This window comes from Chironomus tepperi, unplaced genomic scaffold, assembly GCF_022539635.2.
Source record: "Chironomus tepperi strain 1889 unplaced genomic scaffold, CSIRO-AGI_Ctep_v1 contig_151, whole genome shotgun sequence".
Classification (NCBI taxonomy): domain Eukaryota; kingdom Metazoa; phylum Arthropoda; class Insecta; order Diptera; family Chironomidae; genus Chironomus; species Chironomus tepperi.
In genome coordinates, this window is record NW_027226273.1 from 1 (window position 1) to 24,931 (window position 24,931).

A 24,931-nucleotide genomic window follows, 5' to 3' on the forward strand; every position below is an offset into this window, starting at 1 on the left:
TGAAAAGGAGAAGCATATGAAGCAGTGAAGGACTTCATCAATTTATATCCATTAGAGGATATAATGCAGATATTAAGAGAATCATTTGGAGATCCAATGATATTAGTACGTCATAAAAATAAGGACATTAGAGCCCTTAAAATTCCCAATTATTTGTACCGTGAAGATGCTGTCAAAATCAGAGTTACATGCTGCAGGCTATTTCGCTGCGTGTTTTATATGCCAAAACTGGACATTTAAATTCGAATGAATTAGCGGAATCGATTTATGATCAATTTAACAATGAGGATAAGGCGCACTTGCAAGGAGCTTTTCGCAAGCAATCCAAGCAAACAAGTGGTCGTGTGCCTTAAAACGATTTATGATTATTTGAGCGAAAGGCTTCTGTGGGATGAAGAGCTGAGCAGAAACACGAGATAAAGGAGTTTCAAAAAGGAAGATAAAAAAGTCGTCCAGCACAAGTTATGTCAACAGGATCAACAGTTTCGTCAAACAATAGCGTTTCGAAGCAGGATTATAAATTTGACATCAGAGATAACGGTCAACTGCACCCTATATGGGATATGATTTGAGTCGAGTAAATGCCATCGATAAGAAATGTGAAATTTGCAACAGAGCAACACATTTCACAGTGCAATGCAGTCAGTGTCAGCGATGAATGAATATCAACGGTTGAGAGCATTGATGAAAAGAAGTTGTGTCGAAATTGTGTGATTTCAACTGGGCATAGAGCAGTTGAATGCAATTTAAAAAATTAGCTGTGGAGGCTGAAATTTGGCAATGGTGCCAGATGCAGTGCAAAGCATCATCATGCTAATTCATTACGCATGTAAGAAAGCTCAAAATGGAAATGATTTTCGGAACAATAGACGTCCAAATACAAGAAGAAATTCCAATAATTCTCATAATAATTTGGGAAATAGTGCTAATAACGCACAACAACCTGTACAAATTATTGAAATCAACAAGCAGTCAATGCAATTGCAATTAAAGTACAACAAGCACATGTGGTTCAAGAGAACACAAGCGCACCTGGGACATTTCTTGCACGAGCACCTGAACGATACAAGTCTGTTCAAATTCCAGTACCAACTTAGCTGGAGTTATACAAATGAACCAGCTGTCCAACGAGAAAATGCAGACTATCCAAATGTTTAAGAACAAATTCATCGGTCCTAAAGGACACATTATCATATGCAGTATTGGCGATAGTGCTGCTGAAGATAGCGCTTTGGTGAGGATGACTTGAGAGTCGAGCTTGGAATTGCTGGCAAACCTCATCAACTAAGTTTGCAATGGACAGATGGAGATGATAAAGATGTATGGCGATTAAATTCGATATGGAAGTTCAAGGTGTATTAGAGCACTCTGAAAAATTAGTGAAGGATTGCTACTCAATGGCCAGTTTAGATCTGCCAGAAAGGTCGTTGGACATGGAAATTATGAAACAGAAAATTTCCATTGCCAATGTAAACTTCGATAACTTAGACGAGCAACCAGTGGTTCTAATTGGCAGCCCCTCATGCATTTTAGATGGAAACGTCGATACCACGGACTGTTGGAAGGCGGATATCCAGTAGCGTTGGAAGCTAAGCTGGGAGTTACAGTATACGGTGAAATCAGAAGGCATTTAGAGGATTTGCCATCATCCATCAACATGCATGCACTTATTGTCCATAGCAGTAACATGAATATCGATTTTGTGATGAGACAAGTGAGGATAGTAAAGTCTCCAACGAGGAGCTGCATGATTTACTTACCTACTTCAATTCAATTGAATCGTTAGGCATTAGAGCCAAGATTCAAGTATGACAGAAGCTGAACACCAGTACGGTGCTATTTTACGTGAGGAGATGAAGTACTTCCGAATGGTACTATTGAAGTCCATTAATATGGAATAGACAGAATAATGTAATTCCATCGTTGCCAAACAAATTTTCCCGTTGCTTATCGTCGTTTATTATCTCAGAATCCGATTATCGTCTGGATATTATGAAGCCTATGTCAGCAAAGTCCAAGGAGTTAATTGACTTAGGTTATTTGAGATACGCCAATGAAAGGGATTGAATGGAAGCTGGAACAACATTTGGTATTTACCACTGAGTTTAGTTGTAAATGCAAATAAAGATCCACCCAAATTTAGGATCGTTTATGACGCTAGTTTAGTATGAAGGTGTATCGCTTAATGATAGCTTTTGAAAGGTCCAGACCTGCTAATAGACTTGATCAAACCGATTATTGAGGATGCGAATGAATCAAATCGCATTCACTGCTGATGTGCAGCAGATGTTTCATCGAATGAGAGTTTGTACGAGAGATCAGCAGTGCCAGAGGATATTATTTCGCGAGAATACGCAACAAAAGGTCAAAACATTGATACTTGATGTCATGGCCTTTGGACCAAATTGCAGCCTTTCGTGTCGCAATTTGTGAAAAATTGGAATGCGACAAATTGGTCATTAAAGTATCCTGAAGCAGCGCATACAATTATAAATCAGATGTACATGGATGATGTCATCACATCTGAGCCAACTGTTACTGAAGCAATTTCTAGAGCATTAGGTGCATAGAGATTTGCAGTCCACATCAATTGGAACTTGATTTCGTTCAAAGTAATTCCTGGAGTTTCTCAAAGGACTTCCAGGGACACATGTCAAACAAGAGTTGATGCCGATATTGACCAACGAAGCTGAAGGATTCACAACCAAAGTCCTAGGATGCAACTGGGATACTGTAAGCGACTCATTTGTGTTTCAGTTGGAACGCAATACTTTTATCAAGCTGGTTACTGAGTTTAATCATCATCCGACAAAAAGGGATCAGGCTAGTACAATTGCAAGAATTTTTGATGTACTGGGTCTGATTTCACCGTTCCTAATTAGAGGAAAAATATTATTACAACGTAGCTGGAAGTTAAAAATTAATTGGGATGACCCGATACCTGAGGAAATGCAACAAGAATGGAAAACATGGCTAGCTGAAATTGAGAACGTAGCCAAATTAAAAATTCGTCGTAGATACTGCAGCTTAGAGTCCCTCAAAAAAGCGGACATAGTTCAACTACACATATTTTGTGATGCTGGAGTGGAAGCGTATGGATGTGTAGCTTACATTGTTACTCATTTCGACAATAGAGTTGAGAGTAATATCGTGATGGCGAAAGCAAAAGTCACGCCATTGAGACTTCAGACTAAAACGGAGATTAAAGAGATTCCGAGATTGGAATTGCTCGCAGCAGTTTTAGCAGCACGTATTGGACATACAATTGTGAGTGTCATGGAGGACATTCAATTTGAACTGTTTTATTGGAGCGACTCAGAAGTCGTATTGAGATGGATAATAAATCCACACCAACGATTGTTGAAATATGCAATATCTCCAATAGAGGAAATATTGGAAACGACCAAGAGACAAAATTGGCGTTACGTACCAACAAATTTGAATCCGGCAGATATGGTGACAAAGTTCAAGAAAATTGATTTTTCTGATTCATGTTCAGAATGGTTTGTTGGACCGGCATTTTTAAAAAACTCATTAGAGAGTTGGCCACAAACACCAGACAAGTTGACAGTTGATGAAACATACATCGCTAGCAACATTTATTTACAAAAATTGAATTTTTCATCACATGTACTGCCACCTGTAAATTGTCCAATAGCAAATGACAATTTTATTGATAGACTGAGACCAGCAATTCGTGCAAGATGGCGAAAATTAAAGAATGTAGTGGCTAGGGCACTTAAATTATACTTGGACGTATTCATTCCACTTATAAAATCCAAACAATTCAATAACATTGCCGTGCGAATGAAATTGAAAGAACAATATAAGGGATTTACTCAATTAAACAGTGCTGATCTGGAAAGAGCCGAACAATTTATATTTCGTAAGATGCAGCGTGAAACATATGTTGAGGAATATGCACAAATCACGCAAGGAAAGCCGATAAAGCATAAAGAATTCTCACAATTGAGTGTCTTTAGTGATCAACAAGGACTGTTGAGAATCAATTCTCGCGCTAATTTGAATTCAATTAGCTTCCGCAGCAGTTTGTTCCTGTTTTGCCGAGAAAAACGTACTTACACACGTTTTGTTGATGTTTTATCATGAGAAGTATAAACACATTGCTATCGAAGCACAGATAGCTGAAGTACGAACGAGATGCTGGATTCCACAAGTCAGACATTCAATGAGGACAGTCAAGAGTCATTGCAATTACTGTAAACTGATCAGCGCGCAACCATATGACCCAATTATGGCACCCTTACCGGAAGATCGTGTCAATACATCATTGCAGCCATTCGAAGTCACGGGAGTTGATTTAATGGGACCGCTGAGCGTAATTTGTTATGGCAGAGTAAAGAAAATCTACATAATGATTTTCACATGTACTCTTACTCGATTTGTACATTTACACATCTTGGACTCATTGGAGTCACTTCGAGTATTGGAAGCAATTGTCGTATTCTGGGGTGCTCATGGACCCGTGAGGAAGTTTGTCAGTGATAATGGCACCAACTTTGTTGGAACTTCAAAGATCCTTAAAGAGGATTATCATAATACAAAGTTATTCCTTGAGAAACAACAATCACTTCTTGGACCAAAATTATCAGAGGATATGAGCGTAGATTGGGAGTTTATACCTCCAGGATCACCATGGTTTGGTGGATTCTACGAGAGACTCATCAAGGAAGTGAAAAGATCCATAGCTGATACACTGACTAACAAGAAAGTAACTCGTGTTGAGTTAAACATTGCCGTTGCAGAGGCAAGTCATCGTTTAAATTTGAGACCATTGACCCATAATTCAATTGATGCTGAGGATGATGCTTTGTTAACACCACATCATCTTGCAAAACATCGACCAGGGTGGCCATTATTACCAGGAATGCATAATGGCAAATATGTACAAGTTGACGATAGGACTGTTTATAGGAAAGGTCGTGTGTTGGCTGATGAAATTATGCGGAAATTTACTGCATATTACCTACCAATTTTGACAAGAAAGATCAAGTGGCTAAAGGAAATAGATCCATTAAAAGTAGATGATCTTGTGTTAATGATCGAGCCAAATAAAACCCGAAAAGAATGGCCCCGTGGAAGGGTGGTGAAATTATTCTTCGGGAAAGATGGCCAAGCCAGAGTTGCTGATGTTCGCAAAGCGAACGGAAAAATTAAGCGTAGACCGATTAGGAAACTCGCTAAAATTGACATCAATTTACAGCCACATACTTTATGACTATTAGAAGTCATAAATTTCTATTTAATGAATTTTATTATTATAATTTCAGATTCTAACTTTCCTTCTTATATTATGCATTCTAGAGTTATGATGTCGAGCAAGAAGGAAAGTCGCAAACGCACAGAGCGTCAACTGAACGTTTACAAGTCACAATTAGTAATGATGGCGTCGATAGAGACAAAGTCAGAGTCGTTCAGATAGAGCCAGTCATGAACAATATTTTGCTGTCTGATTTTTTGCACAACCTAATTGTAGATTATAGCAGCATAATTGGCATACATCGCGTTGCAGACTATACTGCAAGAATCACTGACAATGTGATTTTTATTTATCTCACAAGCGCCAAGGAATATCATCAATTAATATCATTACGAGAAATGATGTTGGAAGGTCGGAAAGTCAACATCACAGATCCTAAACTGATTTCAGGATGTGCACGTTATTTGATCCCGTTTGCTGTAGGCGCTGAGCATGATATTCGGCATTCGCCTATGCCAATGTCATTGTTTGGGTTTAGACAGCTGGCTACAACGTCAACATTTTATGTTATAGCAGTTCTACGTGAATTGGAACAACAGTACACAACAACAGGTTTTCGACTAGCTTATTGTGAACGTGCGAAAGTCACACGCAATTTCGGCTTCGCCACGTTCATTTCAAGACAAGTAGCACTACAATTGAACGATCAGCAGTTTTATGTGCTCACCGATCGTATACTAGCTAAGTTGCCTAATGCAACACCTGTATTGATTCACCAGAGCAACTCACATCTTATTCATCGTAACAGATGCGATTTAACGGACGAAGTTCGTGAGGCAAACTGGTTGCATGCCAACTTGGCCGACCCGACATTGCGTATACATCCAATTGTTCGTGTTAATCAACCGAGTTCATCAAGCAATGTCAATCAAGTTCGGTCTCATTCACCAATCCGAGTTCCACAAGAGACAGCTAGTAGTCCTCCACCGAAATCGCTACGATCCGTTATTGTTAGACCACCTTCGAGACCAGGCACTAGTAACAGTGTTGTGATTAGACACAATACTCCACCTGCGTCACCTGAATTGTCATTAGGTGAAGATTATGACATAGACGATGAAGGAGAATTAATTCCCGCAAAGAAGCAACGTAAATGACTTCTTCCTGTGGGAAGGATGTCACTATTTGAAAGTGACAGTCAATTTATGAATTTAATTATTAGAATTACCTACTTGAATTATTTAAACACACACACATTTATTCATACACACTCACATTACATTCTTACTTGTAACGGTCAATATTTGAATAATTACTAACACGCTAGAAGCGCTTTCAATATTGGGCATAGAAACCCCCCTGTCCTTTTCTATATCGACACGTACAATCATAGTGAAGTAGTGGTAGTGCGAAAGGCACCAATTATTAAGTATGGATTTTAATTATGTTTAAGGCCAATTTTAACTAATTCTTTTTTACAAACGTTTAATAGAAAACGTCAGCATTTATACAGCATTGGAATAAAATTTCGAGAAGTCATATTAGAGGCATTTTTCGTGAATTTTATTACAGCGTTTTTTCTTTCATGCCTTTATCGAACGCACATCACGACAAGGTCTTCATATACTGTATTCCAGAATATGATCGAGACATGAAGTTTGACATTTCTTAAACCAATTATAAAGCGTCTAAAAGTACATACCTTCTGATCCAACTTTAACACAGTTCAACAAGCATTAATCCTCTAAAATTTTCTGAACTCCTTCAATATCAAGCTTCTTTAATGCAAATTTGTGCTAACAAAAGCAAGAAAATACAGTAAAATTCTAAAAAAAATGATTAAATTTGATTTACTCAAAAAGAGTATATAGAGCTGCATAGCTACAGAGTAATGTTCCTTAAATATGGAAGCAAGCAAAGAAAATTTAATTCTTTACTGTGCAAAAGCTTATTTTTTTTCATCTTATTTCTCCTTTCTTCCATTATTCTACAATTTTTTTCGATTTATTCGAAAATTCTTTAAAATACACGACTTGCAATTTAAAGAGGCTTAAAGCTCTATTTGAGGCAAAAAAAAAGTACTTTTTAAACAGGCAGTTCAATATGTACACGTGTAGGTAGATGAATACCTACTCTTTTTCTATTCTTTTTTTTGTTTTCGTAATCTCACATTCTGTATTTTATAATAAATGTGAAGGAGGTTGATTTTTTTTGTTTTTTGAAAACAACGGAAGTTTTTGGAAAATCAGATTGTTTGATTTTCTTATTGCTGTAAAGCCTATAAGGACTATTAGAAATTCAGAAGACAAAAAGAAGCTTGGAAGAGCTTTGTGGAGTCAATTTAGGTCATGACGATTCTTTGAAGAGGCTTTAAAAGTCAATCAAGACTCAAATGAGTCTATCAAGGCTCAAATGAGACTGTCAAGGCTCAAATGAGACTGTCAAGGCTCTGAGGAGTCTGTCAAGGCTCTCTAGAGTCTGACAAGGCTCTCTAGAGTCTGACAAGGCTCTCTAGAGTCTTTTAGGGTTCTCTAGAGTCTTTTAAGGCTCTCTAGAGTCTTTTAAGGCTCTCTAGAGTCTTTTAAGGCTCTCTAGAGTCTTTTAAGGCTCTCTAGAGTCTGTTAAGGCTCTCTAGAGTCTGTTAAGGCTCTCTAGAGTCTGTTAAGGCTCTCTAGAGTCTGTTAAGGCTCTCTAGAGTCTGTTAAGGCTCTCTAGAGTCTGTTAAGGCTCTCTAGAGTCTGTTAAGGCTCTCTAGAGTCTGTTAAGGCTCTCTAGAGTCTGTTAAGGCTCTTCTAGAGTCTGTTAAGGCTCTCTAGAGTCTGTTAAGGCTCTCTAGAGTCTGTTAAGGCTCTCTAGAGTCTGTTAAGGCTCTCTAGAGTCTGTTAAGGCTCTCTAGAGTCTGTTAAGGCTCTCTAGAGTCTGTTAAGGCTTTCTAGAGTCTGTTAAGGCTCTCTAGAGTCTGTTAAGGCTCTCTAGAGTCTGTTAAGGCTCTCTAGAGTCTGTTAAGGCTCTCTAGAGTCTGTTAAGGCTCTCTAGAGTCTGTTAAGGCTCTCTAGAGTCTGTTAAGGCTCTCTAGAGTCTGTTAAGGCTCTCTAGAGTCTGTTAAGGCTCTCTAGAGTCTGTTAAGGCTCTCTAGAGTCTGTTAAGGCTCTCTAGAGTCTGTTAAGGCTCTCTAGAGTCTGTTAAGGCTCTCAGGAGTCTGTCAAGGCTTGTAGGATTCTGTCAGTGCTCTTAAAAATCTACAAAAATATAAGTAAAATAGCATATAAAATGTGGTCTGGATCGAAATTCTCAAAAAATCTAACCTTGATAACTTTTTTTCCCCAAAATTTCCCCTTGCCCTTCCCCATTCACCCAAAAAATTCCTTTTAACGTTCTTCCTTTGTTCTATCCACAACAAAACAAAAATAAAAATTGATTCAGTTAAAACTTTTCCCATATTTTATCAAACATAATACATGCAGCACATGGAATTTGTTTTTTATATATTTTTGTGTAAAAGAACAAAACTTTTGGTTGCTGTGGTACCCGCCTATATGAACAACAGCACAACATCCAAGTAGGATTGTAAAAAACAGAAGCAGTAAAAAAAAGGTGAGCTGAAGACATGAAAGCTCTTTAGTTTGAATATCCTATCATCTTTTCATTGGCAAAAGCATTAAATTTTTAAACAAAAAAAAACTTGTTTTTGAGGCAAGTACGAAAGTGGATTGGAAAATGGGTACGAAAAACAACAGCGAAAATTAACATCAATTTCCCTGTGGAAATCGTTTCAGCTTTTTTAGCAGTCAGTTTTGTGTTGGTGGGTAGAGAGTAGATTGATAAAAAAAATGAGTGCAGTATGGGTTTGTGGCTGCATGATTGTTTTCCAAAAGAGTCATCAACAGCATTGTAAGGTTGTTTTGGGTTCAAATTATTTCTTTTTTATGCAACCAGCTTCTCAGTTTAGCATTTAATGAACAATTACTTGCGGTTTTGTGGAGTTGGCTGAAGAGATAAGGAGCAGGTTGATGAGTTTGCTCATAAAATTGAGGATGGGCAATCACATTGATTGTGGGGCACTCATGAGGACGCTCTGGGGCATAATGAGGGTTCAAACCCTTGCACAGCCCAAAAAAGTTTGGATACACCCCTGACCATACTCATTTAGGTGCACATGCTTATTTTCTGTAAAAATTTACTAAATTTTACAGAAAATTTCATTAAAATCCTTTATAAAAATCAGAAAAAATTCCAAAATGCGCTTCCTGCATTTCCATCCAAATTTCTCAATTCCCACCCCAAGCTGTTCCTTCATGTATCATACACACTAAGCCCTCCATATGCATACGTTCATATAAACATTGAAAAGTTAAAATAGAAAATATTGCGGCTCGACGAGAATTAAATTGAACAAAATATGAGCGATGCTGTGCCATGAAGGCAATAATAGCACAGTATTATTTCAAAGTAATATGGAGAAAGTTCACATTTCTGTAGATTCATAGCAATAAAGGCTGTGAGTAACATATGAAAATTTTTTTCTTATTTTCAACCCGTTCTGTTTGGATAATTTAAGGGGTGTGGATATGTGTTTTGGTGAATGTTAAATGAAAATGAAAATGAAATGTGAGCTTTTCGGAGCGCAATAAAATATGGTTTATTTTTTATTTTTTTTTTAATGTAAAAAGCTTTTGCAACTTTTTTCTGAGATTTCCTTTTTGTGTCTTTATTTACTGTGTGGATGTTTACATTTTTATGTGAATATTTATTAAATTACTTGAGTATAATAAAGGAAATGCAGGAAGTTAAGCAAGCTTATAATTTGTACATTATGCTTGAGTTTTGTGTGCATAATTAAACGCATACTTTGGATAAACCTTTTTTTTGTGTTGCTTTTGTAGCTTTTTATGGTCGTTTAAAAATTAAATGGTGAACAATTTTGTTTTCAAATTTTAAACTTTATTTTAGTAAATGATTGGATGTATAAGAGGATTTGTAGATGCATAATGTGTAGGTTATCGATGATGACAAGCATAGACTGCAAGTTTACGTCAATAACTGCTACAGAAGTGTTCTTAAAATTTATGGAAATTCCTAGCACACAAAGAGCATGCTCTGCAAGAGCTTACTCTACTTAGATATACCAGTTAAGCATACTCAAGAGCGTGGTCTCATCTTATTCTGCTCTTGAGAGCATGTTCTATGTATGGTTTCCCGAAATCTCGGTCTCGGAAGATTTTTGGGACTCGGGACGGATCCAGACTTCACCGAAATTTCCCTGTTCCGATCTCGTTATTGAGAAAACATAACTCTATGCTTTCTAGGGAATACAGATGATTGGTCTTCAAATGAGAAGCTTCTGCAAAAAAGCAGGTCAACAAGACATCGACAAGTAGAGACAGATGAGGAATAACGGCTGAAAAGGGCATAATCTTTGGAAAAAAATACATAAGATGTCATTTCTGGGACAGAAACTCAAGTTTGTTTCACTGCCCTTAAGCTAAACGGCAACCTTACTTCAAGGGTCACATTTTGAGTTCGTCGAAAGCTGTATCTGTCTTTAGATAACTTCTGCCTGTTTCTAATTCCCAGCTTTTTGTTACTCACCAAAGATCCCATGAGTTCTTTTGGAAACGGCAACCAAGAGCTCCAAAAGCTACTTTTCTCAAAGCAGTGATGAAAGAATGTCAGTTAAATTTACAGAAAGGTTACAGAACCAGCAGCAGAGTCAGGTGACAATATTTTTGTTGTAACCTTAGCTCCACGTTGGAATATGGTTACAGTAAGTAAGTAATAACATGTAGGTCGAGTATTTTAATTTTAAAGCTTTTTCAAACTTCCAATTAAAAATTCTAAAAAATTACTAAATCCTCTATTCTCAAATTACATCACCAACAAGCTCACATGTTCAATTCACCTGACATCCGTCATTAAAAATTATGTAAACTTACAAAGTTTTTACAGCACATGTATCATAAAACAGTAAAAGTTATCACAAAAGAAAGCTCATTTATGAATATTGAAGTTAGCTAACATATGAAGGATACACGTGTGTACGGCATCATCATTATTATTTTTCTAAAGGATCAAAAAAAAAAAGTTGTGATTGTTTGATAAAAAAAGCTTTAACTTACTGTCAGTATTCATCAATATTACATGTACTAAAAGTATTTTAAGATAGCAGAATTGAATGGAACATGGATAGGATGAAGATTGAGTTCCGACCACATAAATGCTCATGTAAATATTCATCGAAGAATGAAAATAAATTACATTGAAAGGGAAAGGATTGTGGATATCAGACTTGATGATGTTTATAAAAAAAAATCTGAAAAAGCAATCAATTTCTGACCTAGAATACATCTTCAACATAAATGACCAAGTTTTGTGTGTCTATAAAAAATTTGTTTTTCCATCTCTTCTTTGCTGTCTTCCTCTTGAAATGGTAGGCACATGACCGAATCGACATAAAAGTTACAAAAACGGGAAATAAATTTTTGGTATTTTTCTTTCGTGTTTTCTTCGTCTTTTTTGGGGAGAATTGGAAGAGTTTTTGGATTTTTAGGAGCCAGTCATAAATGATGTTTATCATCCATTTGGATAGTTCCACAATCAGGTCCAAGATTAGGGTGGCAGAGGACACTTTTGGAAAAAATCTTGGCTTGAACCCGGATATTCAAAAGGAAAATGTTCAAAATTTGTCAAAAATTCAGAAAAAATTCAGCAGAAAGCCACCTTGTCTAAGAAGGGCTTGTCGACTGCATAGTGCCAGTTTAAAGCCGTATTTAATGAATCCTTCCAGCTAAACTGACCATCTACCTCCTTAACAACACGCAATAATCAACATAACACTTCCTCATCCCATACAAAGTCCCGCTCAACATTTCCCACAACAGCCTCCAATAAATCCCCACCACCTCAAAATAAAAATCCCCACAAAATCCACCAAAGGATTTTACATACGCTCAAAAAAAGAAGTAATCTAAAAAGGAGAGACCATAAAAGTCGATTAAAGAGAATAAATACAGTCCATAGAGCTTTTCCATGTGAATGCTTTCCATCATAATATTCAATCACTTGACCGCATGAGGCTTTACATCTTCAACCCTCGGAAAAAAAAATAATAATAAAGTTTATAATTTTTTTTCTTCAACCTCAAATTTTATCCCTTTTAGAAAAAAAGTTAGTGCTTTGTTGTTGTCGACAGAGGTGTTATAAGGAGGTGTGAAGATAGAAAATTAAAGAGGGAGATTTTTGTGGAGGTGAAGTTTTTTGAGATTAATGCCATTTTTAGTCAAAATTGTCGAAATTTAGGGAAGTTAAAGGCAAAATGAGATATAAAGGTTAGGTATGGAACTATGAAAGATTATGAACAATATCAAAAAGATCCGAATTAACGTAAACGGGTCGAGAATTCGTTCTAAAACGTGCAAAATTAAATGCCAGTTTTTCTATCCACTTATGTTGGGGTCCGAAAAGCACAGCATGTTTGCTAGGGTACCTCTTTGGAGCCTTACTTATCTAAAGAAGGATTGTATATCTGGCGGTACCGTGACTGCTGATTTTGACTCTATTTATAATGAAAAATGTAATTTTTCGCATTTTGTTGCTCAAATTGCCTTAATTTTCAACATTTAACGCTAATATAGGAATGGTTTCGAGATTGTTAAGATTTTCATGGGTGAGTGACCCTCCTCGACTGAAAAATTCAATTTAATACAGTTCGTCAATTCATATTCTTCATCTTCTTTCTCCTAACCAGACCTGTAAATAACGTATAAACTTTTACTTTTATCCCACTAACCAAACCCCATTCCAATCGTACTTTCAGGAAAAAGTAAAATTTGCAGGTTAAAAAAAGTAAAACCATAGTAAAACCATAGGAAAGTTTATTCATCATCGGTCATGTTGAATTAAATGTGCGATGAAGAGGGCAAAAAAAATCATAAATAAATTAAAAAAGGAACAAAAAATTGCAAGAAAAAGGGAATGAAAATAATTTTTATTTCAATTACGACGTACTTGAGGCACGACCGCATAACAATGAGCAACAACAACAAAAAAAGCATCCTAATTGAGAATATAAAAAGTTGTTTGTCAAATTTACATTGAAATTTGTGCTCGTTTTCAGAGTTGGCAGGACATTGGAGTCCGGACTCCGAAAGTCCGTGGAGTCCGGACATTTGGAGTCCGGACTCCACTTTTTTTTTTGGAGTCCGGACTCCAATGGAGTCCGGACATTGGGAGTCCGGACTCCGAAAGTCCGGGACTCCGGGAGTCCGTGGAGTCCCATACAAATTTTTTTTTTTCTTTTTCGGTTACACTGTGTAACAGTGGTGAATTTTTTGAAATTTTTTTCGGTTACACTGCGTAACCCGAGTTGAAAAAATTATTTTTTTGACATTGTTACACTTTTTAGTACAATTTTTTAGCTCGGGTTACGCAGTGTAATCGAAAAAATGTCAAAAAATTCACTTTTTCAACTCGGGTTACGCACTGGTACCGAAAAAAATGTCAAAAAATTCTTTTTTTCAAGTCGGGTTACGCACTGGTACCGAAAAAAATGTCAAAAAATTCAATTTTTTAGCTCGGGTTACGCAGTGTAACCGAAAAAAATGTCAAAAAATTCACTTTTTCAACTCGGGTTACGCAGTGTAACCGAAAAAAATTTCAAAAAATTCACCACTGTTACACAGTGTAACCGAAAAAGAAAAAAAAAATTTTGTATGGGACTCCACGGACTCCCGGAGACTTTTGGAGTCCGGACTCCACTTTTTTTTTTTGGAGTCCGGACATTCGGAGTCCGGACTCCGAAAGTCCGGACTCCACATTGGAGTCCTGCCAACTCTGCTCGTTTTCATAATTCAAGAATTGAATTTAAAGGAATTTTTATAATGAGAATAAAGTCCTAAATAGCTTTGGGGGGACTTTATTGTTGTCAATATTTAAGGTCATTAAAAGTGAATTTTGAATATTTTCTGTAACTTTTGGGAAATTCGGAGAAATTTTTACTATAATGCAAATTTTTAGAAAATATTGTAATATTATTTGATGAAATAAGGTTGATTATAGAGTCAGAAGTAGACGACAATAGAGTCAGCTTCAGAAGATAATTCAAAAATGAATGAATTTAACTTTAAATTCAAACTATATTGAAAATTCAAAGTAAAATGTCAATAAAAAGTTTATTTAAAACGTCTAATTTCAATTAAATCTGAATAAAATTTTAATTTGAAATTATTAAAATTTACTAAAATTTGTCAAAAATTCTAAATTTTGAATTCAAAAATCCTAAATATTAAATTCAAAAAATCTTAAATTTAAAATTCAAAAATCCTAAATTTTAAATTCAAAAATCTTTAAATTTTAAATTTAAAAAAATCTAAATTTAAACTTTTAAAAAATTCATTTTTCAAATTAACAAAACTTTAAATTCACAAAAGGTTCAAACATCCACGACAACTCAACACAAAATAAAAGTCACAACAAAAAAGCAGGAAACAGCATCAAAAAATTTTTATAAATTATTCATGATTGCAGAAAGAAAAAAAACTGCTCAGTTTCATAGCAAAGGACTTAACATTCCTTCTGTCTCTTTTGTAAATATTTCGTTGAATAAGCAATGTAATGAACCTTTTGACGTTGTTGCCTTTTTTTATTTTTCCTTCTTTTTTCACTTCATCATCATCATTATTATTGTTGAACATTTGGTTCTTTTGTGAAAGCAAATAATGGAATTTATGCTAATTGATTGACAAAAAGGCTATTGTAAGCTTAATATATGTTGTTTGTGCAATTTAGAGGCATTTAAGATGAAAATTACTAAGCGGATTTAAAGATTATTGATAATATTTGAATTAAATTTGATGAAAATTCAGATAAAATTGTTAAAAGAATTGATTTTAAACTTTTTAGTTCTAACTTCAACGTTCATTCCTAATTCTATATCATCATCATCAAATTTAAAGTATTTTTAGAGTATATAAACCAGTGATGGGCAACATGAGTGTCACGGCACACTTGTGTGACGTCCAATCTTTTTGAAATGCCATGAACATTATGTCGATCTAGATTTTGATCGTGACTTTCAAAATAGATGTGACGTGAATTTGTTGAGGTTACTCAACACTTACCTAAATGATCGTGTACCACAAACAAACCCATTTTCAATAGAATCAAAACTAAAACGTCCTCAAATACAATTCAGATATCATGAATCATTGAAATCAATAATTGAAACATGTTCGATCAAAATTCACGTGTCGAAGAACAAAGAAACTCATTAAACCCCAAAAATGTTTGATTATTCTCTGATGTTACCTTACCGAACTGCACATGTTGGTTAATGGATCCATAATTCGACTCACAATATCCGGTTCTAAGCCTGTGAGACTGTGACTCTGAATGTTTATGTGACTGTGGCTGTGACTCTGACTGTGACTGTGACTGTGACTGTGACTGTGACTGTGACTGTGATTGTGACTGTGACTGTGACTGTGACTGTGACTGAGACTGTGACTGTGACTGTGACTGTGACTGTGACTGTGACTGTGACTGTGACTGTGACTGTGACTGTGGCTGTGACTGTGACTGTGACTGTGACTGTGGCTGTGACTGTGACTGTGACTGTGACTGTGACTGTGACTGTGACTGTTTATAATGCATCGATTACTCAACGTGTGCTACTCGGGCTTAAATAAAGGTTCAAAAACATGGCACATAAAATTATATAGGAATAAATAAAATATCAATTACTCTACTGAACCTTCAATCTACATAACAAAGAAGGATTTTTTTTGTAGCAAAAAATATTCATTACACGAAAATGTGAAAAGGTTTGTCCTTAAATCTACACACATCCACAAAGGGTAGATGGAATTCGATATGTCTTTTTATTTTCACTTTTTGAAGTCAAAACAGTGAAAAAGAGAAGTTTCGTCACTAACATCCCCAGCAAATCAATACTGAAGGAAATATTTGATATGTCAATTGACATTTGAAGTCAATCGTGTGATGAAAATTTGGCATTTTCCTAGCGCAGAGAATCTTCTTTTGTCACAAAGACATTTTTACTGTGATTGACAAAAGAGGGGAATTTTTCAAGGTTATTTTGGTTTTCGATCTGATTTTTTTTTGTGTCTTTTGCTTTTGATGGGAGATGGAAGGAATTTTATGTGGTTTAGGACATATTTTGGATGTGCAAAAATTTACTTTTGTGGTGAAACATTTTTGGGGGGTTGAAAATTGTTGAAGGTTTAAAAAAATTGATTTGAAAGAAAATTTATCTTAAATGTTTAGGAATTTTTTAAATTTTTTCAAATTTCTTTAAAATCTTTCAAATTTCTTAAAAATTTTCAAATTTCTACAAAATTTTCAAATTTCTTTAAAATTTTCAAAATTCTTAAAATCTTTCGAATTTCTTAAAATCTTTCAAATTTCTTAAAATCGTTCAAATTTTATAAATCTTTCAAAATTCTTAAATATTTTCAAATTTCTTAAATTCTTTCAAAATTCCTAAATATTTTCAAATTTCTCAAGATTTTTCAAATTTTTAAAGATTTTTCAAATTTTTAACGATTTTCAAATTATTAAGTTTTTTCAATTATTAAAGGTTTTTCAATTTTTAAAGATTTTTCAAATTTTTAAAGATTTTTCAAACTTCTCAAAATATTTCCGATTTCTTAAAATTTTTTAATATCTTAAAATTTTTCAAATTTCTTAAAATCTTTCATTTTTCTTAAAATTTTTCAAATTTTTAAAAAATCTTTCAAATTTCTTAAAATCCTTCAAATTTCTTAAATTTTTCCAAAATCCTTAAATATTTATATTATTGTTTTTTTTTTGTTTTGGCAATTTAATTAAAAATTCTTTAAATTCCAAAACAACCTTCAAATTCAATTTTAATCAAATTTCTCCAACATACCTCTCAAAACCTCCTTCATCCCACCACAACCACACCTCCAAATTCACCCCCAACATAACAAATTTCAAAATAATAATAAATCTCCCATGCATCTACACCATGAATAAAAATCCATTGGAATGTAATCAATGTTAAATCAACTGTTTGATGAAATTTACACGCTTAATTTGTCAATAAATTTTCTATTTTTGCTGTTGCTGTCGATGAACTTTTTTTTTCTTCCTTTCTCATTTTCATTGCCATTTAATCTCTCGCAGTTCCGCTTTCACACACGTTTTCTGTCACATAGACATAAATTTAAATTTAATTTATTCCCCAAACAGTAAAAAAAACATTTTTTTTGTGATGCTACACAAATTAAGATTGTGACTGTGTCATCATCAACATCAAAATTATTATCATCGTACATATCACTTCATGTCATGCGAGTTGTCATAAATGATTTTCATTTCTAGTAGACTTTTTAGAGTACCTGTTTTAAAGGAAAAGCTGTTGAATGGGGGTAGTTTTTGGGGGGGTTGCTGAACGATTGTAGGAGTTTAAATGGTGTAGCATGCAAGCCGTACGTGCCAAAGGTTCTGGGTTCAATCTCAGGTCATGTCTAATTTTCGAAGCTCTTTTCTCAATTTGCCGTGCAGGATAAGAAGCTTGATTCGTGTTTTGAATGAAATTTTGAGGTCTTTGGAACATAATGTGCCTAAATTGGATTATTTTCCTGACGGAGACTTGCATAAACAAATTGTAGCTAAGTTTAATGCAGGATAGTTCTCAATATCCTAAATTGGCAGAATTTATCGAAAGATAGAGCTGTCAACAGACGTTCTTTGAACGCAGCAATGGGCTCCCGTGCACCTCTGTCAAGGAAGTACGAAGAAGTAAGTAATAATACAGAAAACATCAAATCGATACGAGAATTCGACGTATTCAAGTCCTCATGCATTCTACAGAGCTTACAAACGTCTCATATCCCATTATAAACTGTCAATCTAAAGAATATGATATAATAGATTCCTAATCACACTACCTGCATCCCCAAACAACAATCCAAAAGCGCTTAAGACACAATCACATCCATAATTCCCTAACTCTCTTTATTTAAGAGCTTCCTAATGCCATAACATTTTGACATGAAATGAAACTTTTTTCTCTTTTTCTCTCTCACACCCATTCCAACATTTCGTATGGATTTATAGCTTACGTTCATTTTGAAAGCTCCTTAATGAATGTTTTTTTTTTTTTCTTACGCAATACATTGAACTCATGAGCATCCTACACACAGACATAAATAGCTAGATAGATCATTGGATTTGTACACATTCAGTTGATTCACACATCCGTATTTCATACATACTCGTGCGGATATATATATACAAAAAAAGGAGAGAAACTTGACGTGAAGTCTTCAAACACGTGAACTTTTTTCTTAATCATTTTCAGTTATGAAATGCTCATGGGATGTCTCAATTCAATTTACGTTGGATGGATAAAAATAAATTTCATTAAGAAGAAACGAAAAGTTTTTTTTTTTTTTTCCTTCGAAGAAATTAAATTTGAAGAGAATTTAAGTTGTGCGGAGGTGAAATTTGATATTTTTCGAGGATGGAAAATATTTTTGGATGCTGAGATGCTTGCTTTAGGATTTTTTGTGAGTTGATATGATTGGATGTTAATAAATTTAGAATTTGAAGGTTTAAGATTTGCTTCCGATTTCAAGTTTGTTAAATTTTTTATGAAATTTTGTTTAAATTTGTCTAAATTTAACTAAATTTAAAATCCTTCGAACTTGTCTAAATTTAACTCAAAACTAGAAATGAAGCGGATCACGCTTCATGAGAATATTCACACAATACGAAGATCAGAAACTGTACAGAAAAGTAAAAAATAAAAATAAAACAACTTGAACAATATAAGAGATTTATGAAATAAAAAATGATAATGTGCAAGTAATTAACTAAAATTATTTACATGGAGAATAACATGTACAGTTACTACTTTCGAACTTTTAAAGTTCGAGCTTCGCTCGAACTGTTTTTCTTCTCACGGCAACATATTTTCGTAGATATGCAGTTTCTAATGTTTGAGAAAATTTTCACGCCTACACTCGCTTCGCTCCGTTCAGGTCGCAAAAATTTGTGAGCTTCGCTCAACAAAGTCCGAACTGCGTTCGAACTATTAATGTTCGAGCTTCGCTCGAACTGTTTTTCTTCTCACGGCGACTTATTTTCATAGATATGCAGTTTTTAATGTTTGAGAAAATTTTCACGCCTTCACTCGCTTCGCTCCGTTCAGGTCGCAAAAATTTGTGAGCTTCGCTCAACCAAGTCCGAACTGCGTTCGAACTATTGATGTTCGAGCTTCGCTCGAACTATTTTTCTTCTCACGGCAACATATTTTCATAGATATGCAGTTTCTAATGTTTGAGAAAATTTTCACGCCTTCACTCGCTTCGCTCCGTTCAGGTCGCAAAAATTTGTGAGCTTCGCTCAACCAAGTCCGAACTGCGTTCGAACAATTAATGTTCGAGCTTCGCTCGAACTGTTTTTCTTCTCACGGCAACATATTTTCATAGATATGCAGTTTCTAATGTTTGAGAAAATTTTCACGCCTACACTCGCTTCGCTCCGTTCAGGTCGCAAAAATTGTGAGCTTCGCTCAACCAAGTCCGAACTGCGTTCGAACAATTAATGTTCGAGCTTCGCTCGAACTGTTTTTCTTCTCACGGCAACATATTTTCATAGATATGCAGTTTCTAATGTTTGAGAAAATACAGTATTTATATAGATCACTATATGAGCCGGGCTGAGCTTCGCTCGCCCGACTTGGGTAGATTACAGTACTTATATAGATCACTATACAAGCCGGGCTGAGCTTCGCTCGCCCGACTTGGGTAGATTACAGTACTTATATAGATCACTATACGAGCCGGGCTGAGTTTCGCTCGCCCGACTTGGGTAGATTACAGTACTTATATAGATCACTATACGAGCCGGGCTGAGCTTCGCTCGCCCGACTTGGGTAGATTACAGTACTTATATAGATCACTATACGAGCCGGGCTGAGCTTCGCTCGCCCGACTTGGGTAGATTACAGTACTTATATAGATCACTATACGAGCCGGGCCGAGCTTCGCTCGCCCGACTTGGGTAGATTACAGTGCTTATATAGATCACTATACGAGCTCGGCTGAGTACTTATATTCGTATTGTGTATATACGAACTAGGCTAAATGTATTGATTCTTAAGAAGTATTTTGATTTAACCTTGTTAACTTCGCTTTTGTTTTCTAAAAATTAAGCACATTAATGGATAGATATTTCTAATATCTACATTTAATATTTACATTTTTTTTTGTATACCTCAAGTATTCAAAAAAAAAACTCAAAAAAAAATGGAAAAAAAATTTCAGAGTTTCATAGGATTCGATCTAACGACCTGAAGATTTCAATTACTTGTAACCAAATGCAATCAGCCAAATCTCAATAAAAATTATTATTAATAATTTGGATAAAACATGTATATAAATTAATGAATTTTAGATCATGAAAAATATAGAAGAAATACCTTTAATTGTCTTCAATTTTTTTGAAACACGTGTTTTGGAATAAGCGGCTAATATTTAGGGTAAAAATTTCAGTTTTTTGCATTTTGTGCCTCAGTGGATGCATCTCATGACCCCAAAAACTATACAGCTCGTGTGATAACCAATATCTATCGATAGAAAAAACCGGAAGTCTTAACTTTGTGTTAAAATTGAGTTTTCGCGGAAACTAACTAACTTGCTAAAGGACAGAACGTGATTTTTTGCGATTTCTCGGCACTGGAAGCACCAATCATGAAGGAGTTTTTACCATTTGATAGGTAATACGAAGCACAAACTTTGAATGACCGAACTTTTTTTATAATTCGGCAAGGCTGAGGCAGTAAATCGAAAAAAGTAGATTTCTGTAAAACAAAAAACAATATATTCACACAATTTTGTGTGAATATGATTTGGTTAATTTCTATCAAGTTTTGGTCAATTTGAGTCAAAATTCAAGTCAATTGAGTCAATTAACGTCAATTGAGACAATTGCAGGCAATTTAAGTCAATTTTAGGCAATTTTGGTCCAAATTCAAATTCTGTCTAGTCAAGTTCTCACAATTTTTAATGAAATTCTGTGATATTCAACGCAAAACCCCCAAAATTTGACACAATAAGCTAAAAACCTTCCTAAAAACCCCTCAAATCCACAATACACATCTCATAAACCTCCAAATTCCATCGAACAGCCCCATCCTCTCTTCCAATTTAATCCCTTTATCCTTAATACTCCACAACGCACATTCTCATCACCATTAACATCATCAGCATACATTAAATGAAGTATGATGATTTACAATGTAAAAATGTATATCATTTGACTAAGCAGCTACAAATTCCCTCTTGTGATTCCAATTGAAAAATTCCAAATGACTTCCTATAAAGCATATTCACGAAAAAAATTTTGATGCGAATAATATTCATAATCGTACACTTGGTATTTACATTTATCCCGCTTAATTTTGTTTCGAAATGAATGGAGTTAAAAATCCAATGACACGTGTGTGCTGATTTTATTCTGGGATGAATAAATTTACTGCTGAAAAATTTTATGAATTTTCAAGTTTTGAGGCTTATTTTTTCAATTTAAAAATTATGAAAATATTTGCTTCGTTTCAACAAATTCTTTCAAGGTTCTACACGTGCTTCATATTTCCATATATAGAACTAAGCATTTGCTAAACCCATTCAATAAAAGACATGCTCCTGATGTGATTCTAAGAACTTCTTTTTCCCCCAATCAATCAAGATCATTGAGTAAATGTAAGCTCGTACATGAAATGAGTAAGCATTAGAGGCAATAGATCAATATTAATTAAAATTACATTTCGATATTCATACGCAACACCTGAAGAGAAAATAAAATTGATGTGAGTGCTTCAAGGAAAATGATACATTCTGTTGCTATTTTTTCAAAGAATGTGGTAAAATAATGTAATTGAACTAGATAAATTCAAGGGATTATCATTGTTAAAATTTTGTATTTTAGACATCATGGCTGCTAGATGGCAAAAGGTCATGTGAACGGCCAAAGAACTCGTGGAAAGAAGCTGTCGATTGAGATAGTATCGCATTTGGAATTGGAAATTGGCAAGCATTAGTCGGCGGTGGTTTTAGACGACATCTGAGGGAGGTCATGGATCACAGTAGATCTGTACAGTCAGTGAAGTTAGTAGGTAAGTACATCATAGCTGGCATTTGGTTGACATTGCCGTGTTATTGAATTTCAGATCCTTTGACAGCTGACCCTAACAGGAGAAGTAGCCAGAAATTTAAACCCTCAAATCTTGTACACCTAAACTTCAAGTACTACTTACTTCCTTGGCTGGGGCACACGAGGGCCCATTGCCGCGCGTAGGGAATGTCTGAAGAAACTTCAAGTTAGGGGTTAAAATTTGGACCGGATGAATTATTTTGACAAAGCATGACATTCTTCATTACCAGACTTAATATTTGCGTCAAACTTTAGTACTTTTAAATCACTTCATTAATTTGAATCCTAACTGAACCTTTTTGGAACCGGCAAGAAAACAGCTGTGGTGGAGTTATTAGAGAGTTGACCAATCGATCTAAATGATACAGATTCAACCCTAGGGTGGGTTTAGTTAAATTTTGGTGCATTTCTTCAGTGTTAAGCACATCAACTCGGTGATTCGGTGATTCGATCTTTGAGTGATTCGTGAAACCCAAAATGTGGTTAAGCATATTCTTTACTAGATTATTCTTCCTCCATATTTGAATTAAAGATAACACAGAAGTATATAAAAAAATACCATATCATCCACAATGACACATATCCTCCCCTTGATCCTCAATCATTCCATTCACATTCATTACAATTCAAAAACGTATGCCTATGATTGATGACTAGTTTCATCATCATCCACACCTTCCCAGAGCCTTTTTTTATTTCTTATCCTATCCTGTGCGTGTGTGCAGAAATTCTCATTGTTTCTTATTGTTTCCATTACCTCATCTTATTTTCATTTATTTTATTTCCATTTTTAAGAACTCTGTTTTGTTATAAGTAGGATGTATGCAGATAACAATAAAGAGAATAGACTCCGGAAATGGAAACGGCAGCAGCAGCAAGCAAGCAGCTCACAAATTTTCAAACCAATTTACTTCTAAGAAAAGATTTATTCAACATTATAAATATTATTATGTCTGGTGCCTGTAAATTGTATATTCTCATTACGCTTTTATTGCTGCTGCTACTTCCCATTCCCATCTTCATTCTCGCTTTTATTGTAAAAAGGCAAAAATGGATGGAAGAAGAAAATTTTTCTATGCCAATACACAGGAAAGAAAAAAAATTAATTTTTCACATGTGTGTCGGATTTCTGTATAAATTTAAGATTATGGAGTGAATTTATTGGAACTTTATGGGGTCGAATGTAGGATGAAAATGGTGAAAATTTATTTGACATATTTAATCGTAAATTGAATGGCAATTCTTTTGATATAAAGTCAATACAAATTTATTTCAAATTTAGTATGGGAAAAAAAAATGATTTTTGGATGGAATTTGATTTGTTTTTGGGGATTCATGGTTATTTCATGCTACAGAAATTATGCTTTCCCGATACCGGGACCGGGACCGGGAAATCCCGGGACTGTCCCGTCCCAGTCCCGTCCCGAGTCCCGAAAATCTTCCGGGACTGGTCCCGCGGGACCAGCTTTTAAAAATTTTCTTATAAACTCTTAACGAAATAAAAAAAAAATAAAATTAAAAATGTTTAATTTGTAATCAAAAACGTAAAATCAAAATAAATTGTTTAATTTTATCAAAAAACATGAGAAATATGGAGCTATAAATTCGTATTTTGAATGTTTTTGAATTAAAAATTTAAAATTTATTTTGGTCTTTTGATATTTGTTCTGAATTGCAGTGGCTAATATTACAAACTCAAATTAAGCAAACCCTTTTAAATAAACTATCGAAACCTATCGATTTCCAGCTAATTTGAGGTTTTTAAAAATTTAAAGTTTCAATGATTTTTAAATTGATTACAAAAGTTAGAGATTATTTCTCATAACTAAGATTTGTTTCATCATAATCGTATAAACGGTGAATATGGTAGTTAAATTCAGAATTTTTTAGTTTTAGTCTATTTTAAAATCATTTAAAACTAGTCAAGTTCAAGAGTTCTGAAAATTTAAAGCCATCATTAAATTTTTAAAAATACATATTAAGCTTAAAAACACTGAAAAAACATTAAAATATTGTATTTTTAGCACAAATTTTGTTTCGGGAAATCCCGGGATTTCCCGGTCCCGTCCCGATCCCGTCCCGGTCCCGGAAAAGTTTCGGGACCGGGATTTCGGGAAAGCATAACAGAAATGTCGAAAAGCCGTTCTTTTTTCCTTTGAATTTCAAAATAACTGTCAAATTTTCACTAATTTTAGTTAATTTTCATTTTGATTAATTGAACAATTCTTGTTTGTAGAACAATCTTTAGCTAAAATAGATGATTAATAATGTTGAAATTATACAAAAATATTCAAAAAATTCCAAATTCGACATATGGTCGACTTTTTTTGACACTGAAATGATACTGAACTCCATAGCATGGGTTAGTTTTAGTCTACAACAATGTTATAACTTGTACAGCATTCACTACACCAAGAAGTAGGGCTTCGAGCCCTGGAATTGAATTGTTTGTTATTTCGAGATCTAAATTGAGTTTCAGGAGTTAGGATTGAACTATTAGTCAGGATGCGA

General features: G+C 34.7%; 1 protein-coding gene across 1 annotated transcript; it reads left to right on the forward strand.

The window, feature by feature from the left end:
- The first annotated feature begins 2,667 nt into the window (after positions 1 to 2,667).
- LOC139087960 (uncharacterized) lies at positions 2,668 to 4,110 on the forward strand. Its single transcript, XM_070636935.1, has one exon. It carries the CDS (start codon positions 2,668 to 2,670, stop codon positions 4,108 to 4,110), a length of 1,443 nt encoding a protein of 480 aa, XP_070493036.1.
- The last annotated feature ends 20,821 nt before the right edge of the window (positions 4,111 to 24,931 follow it).

What these genes read in the sequence shown, in the direction of transcription:
- LOC139087960 (XM_070636935.1), top strand. Translation starts at nt 2,668, where the DNA reads ATGCCGATATTGACCAACGAAGCTGAAGGATTCACAACCAAAGTCCTA.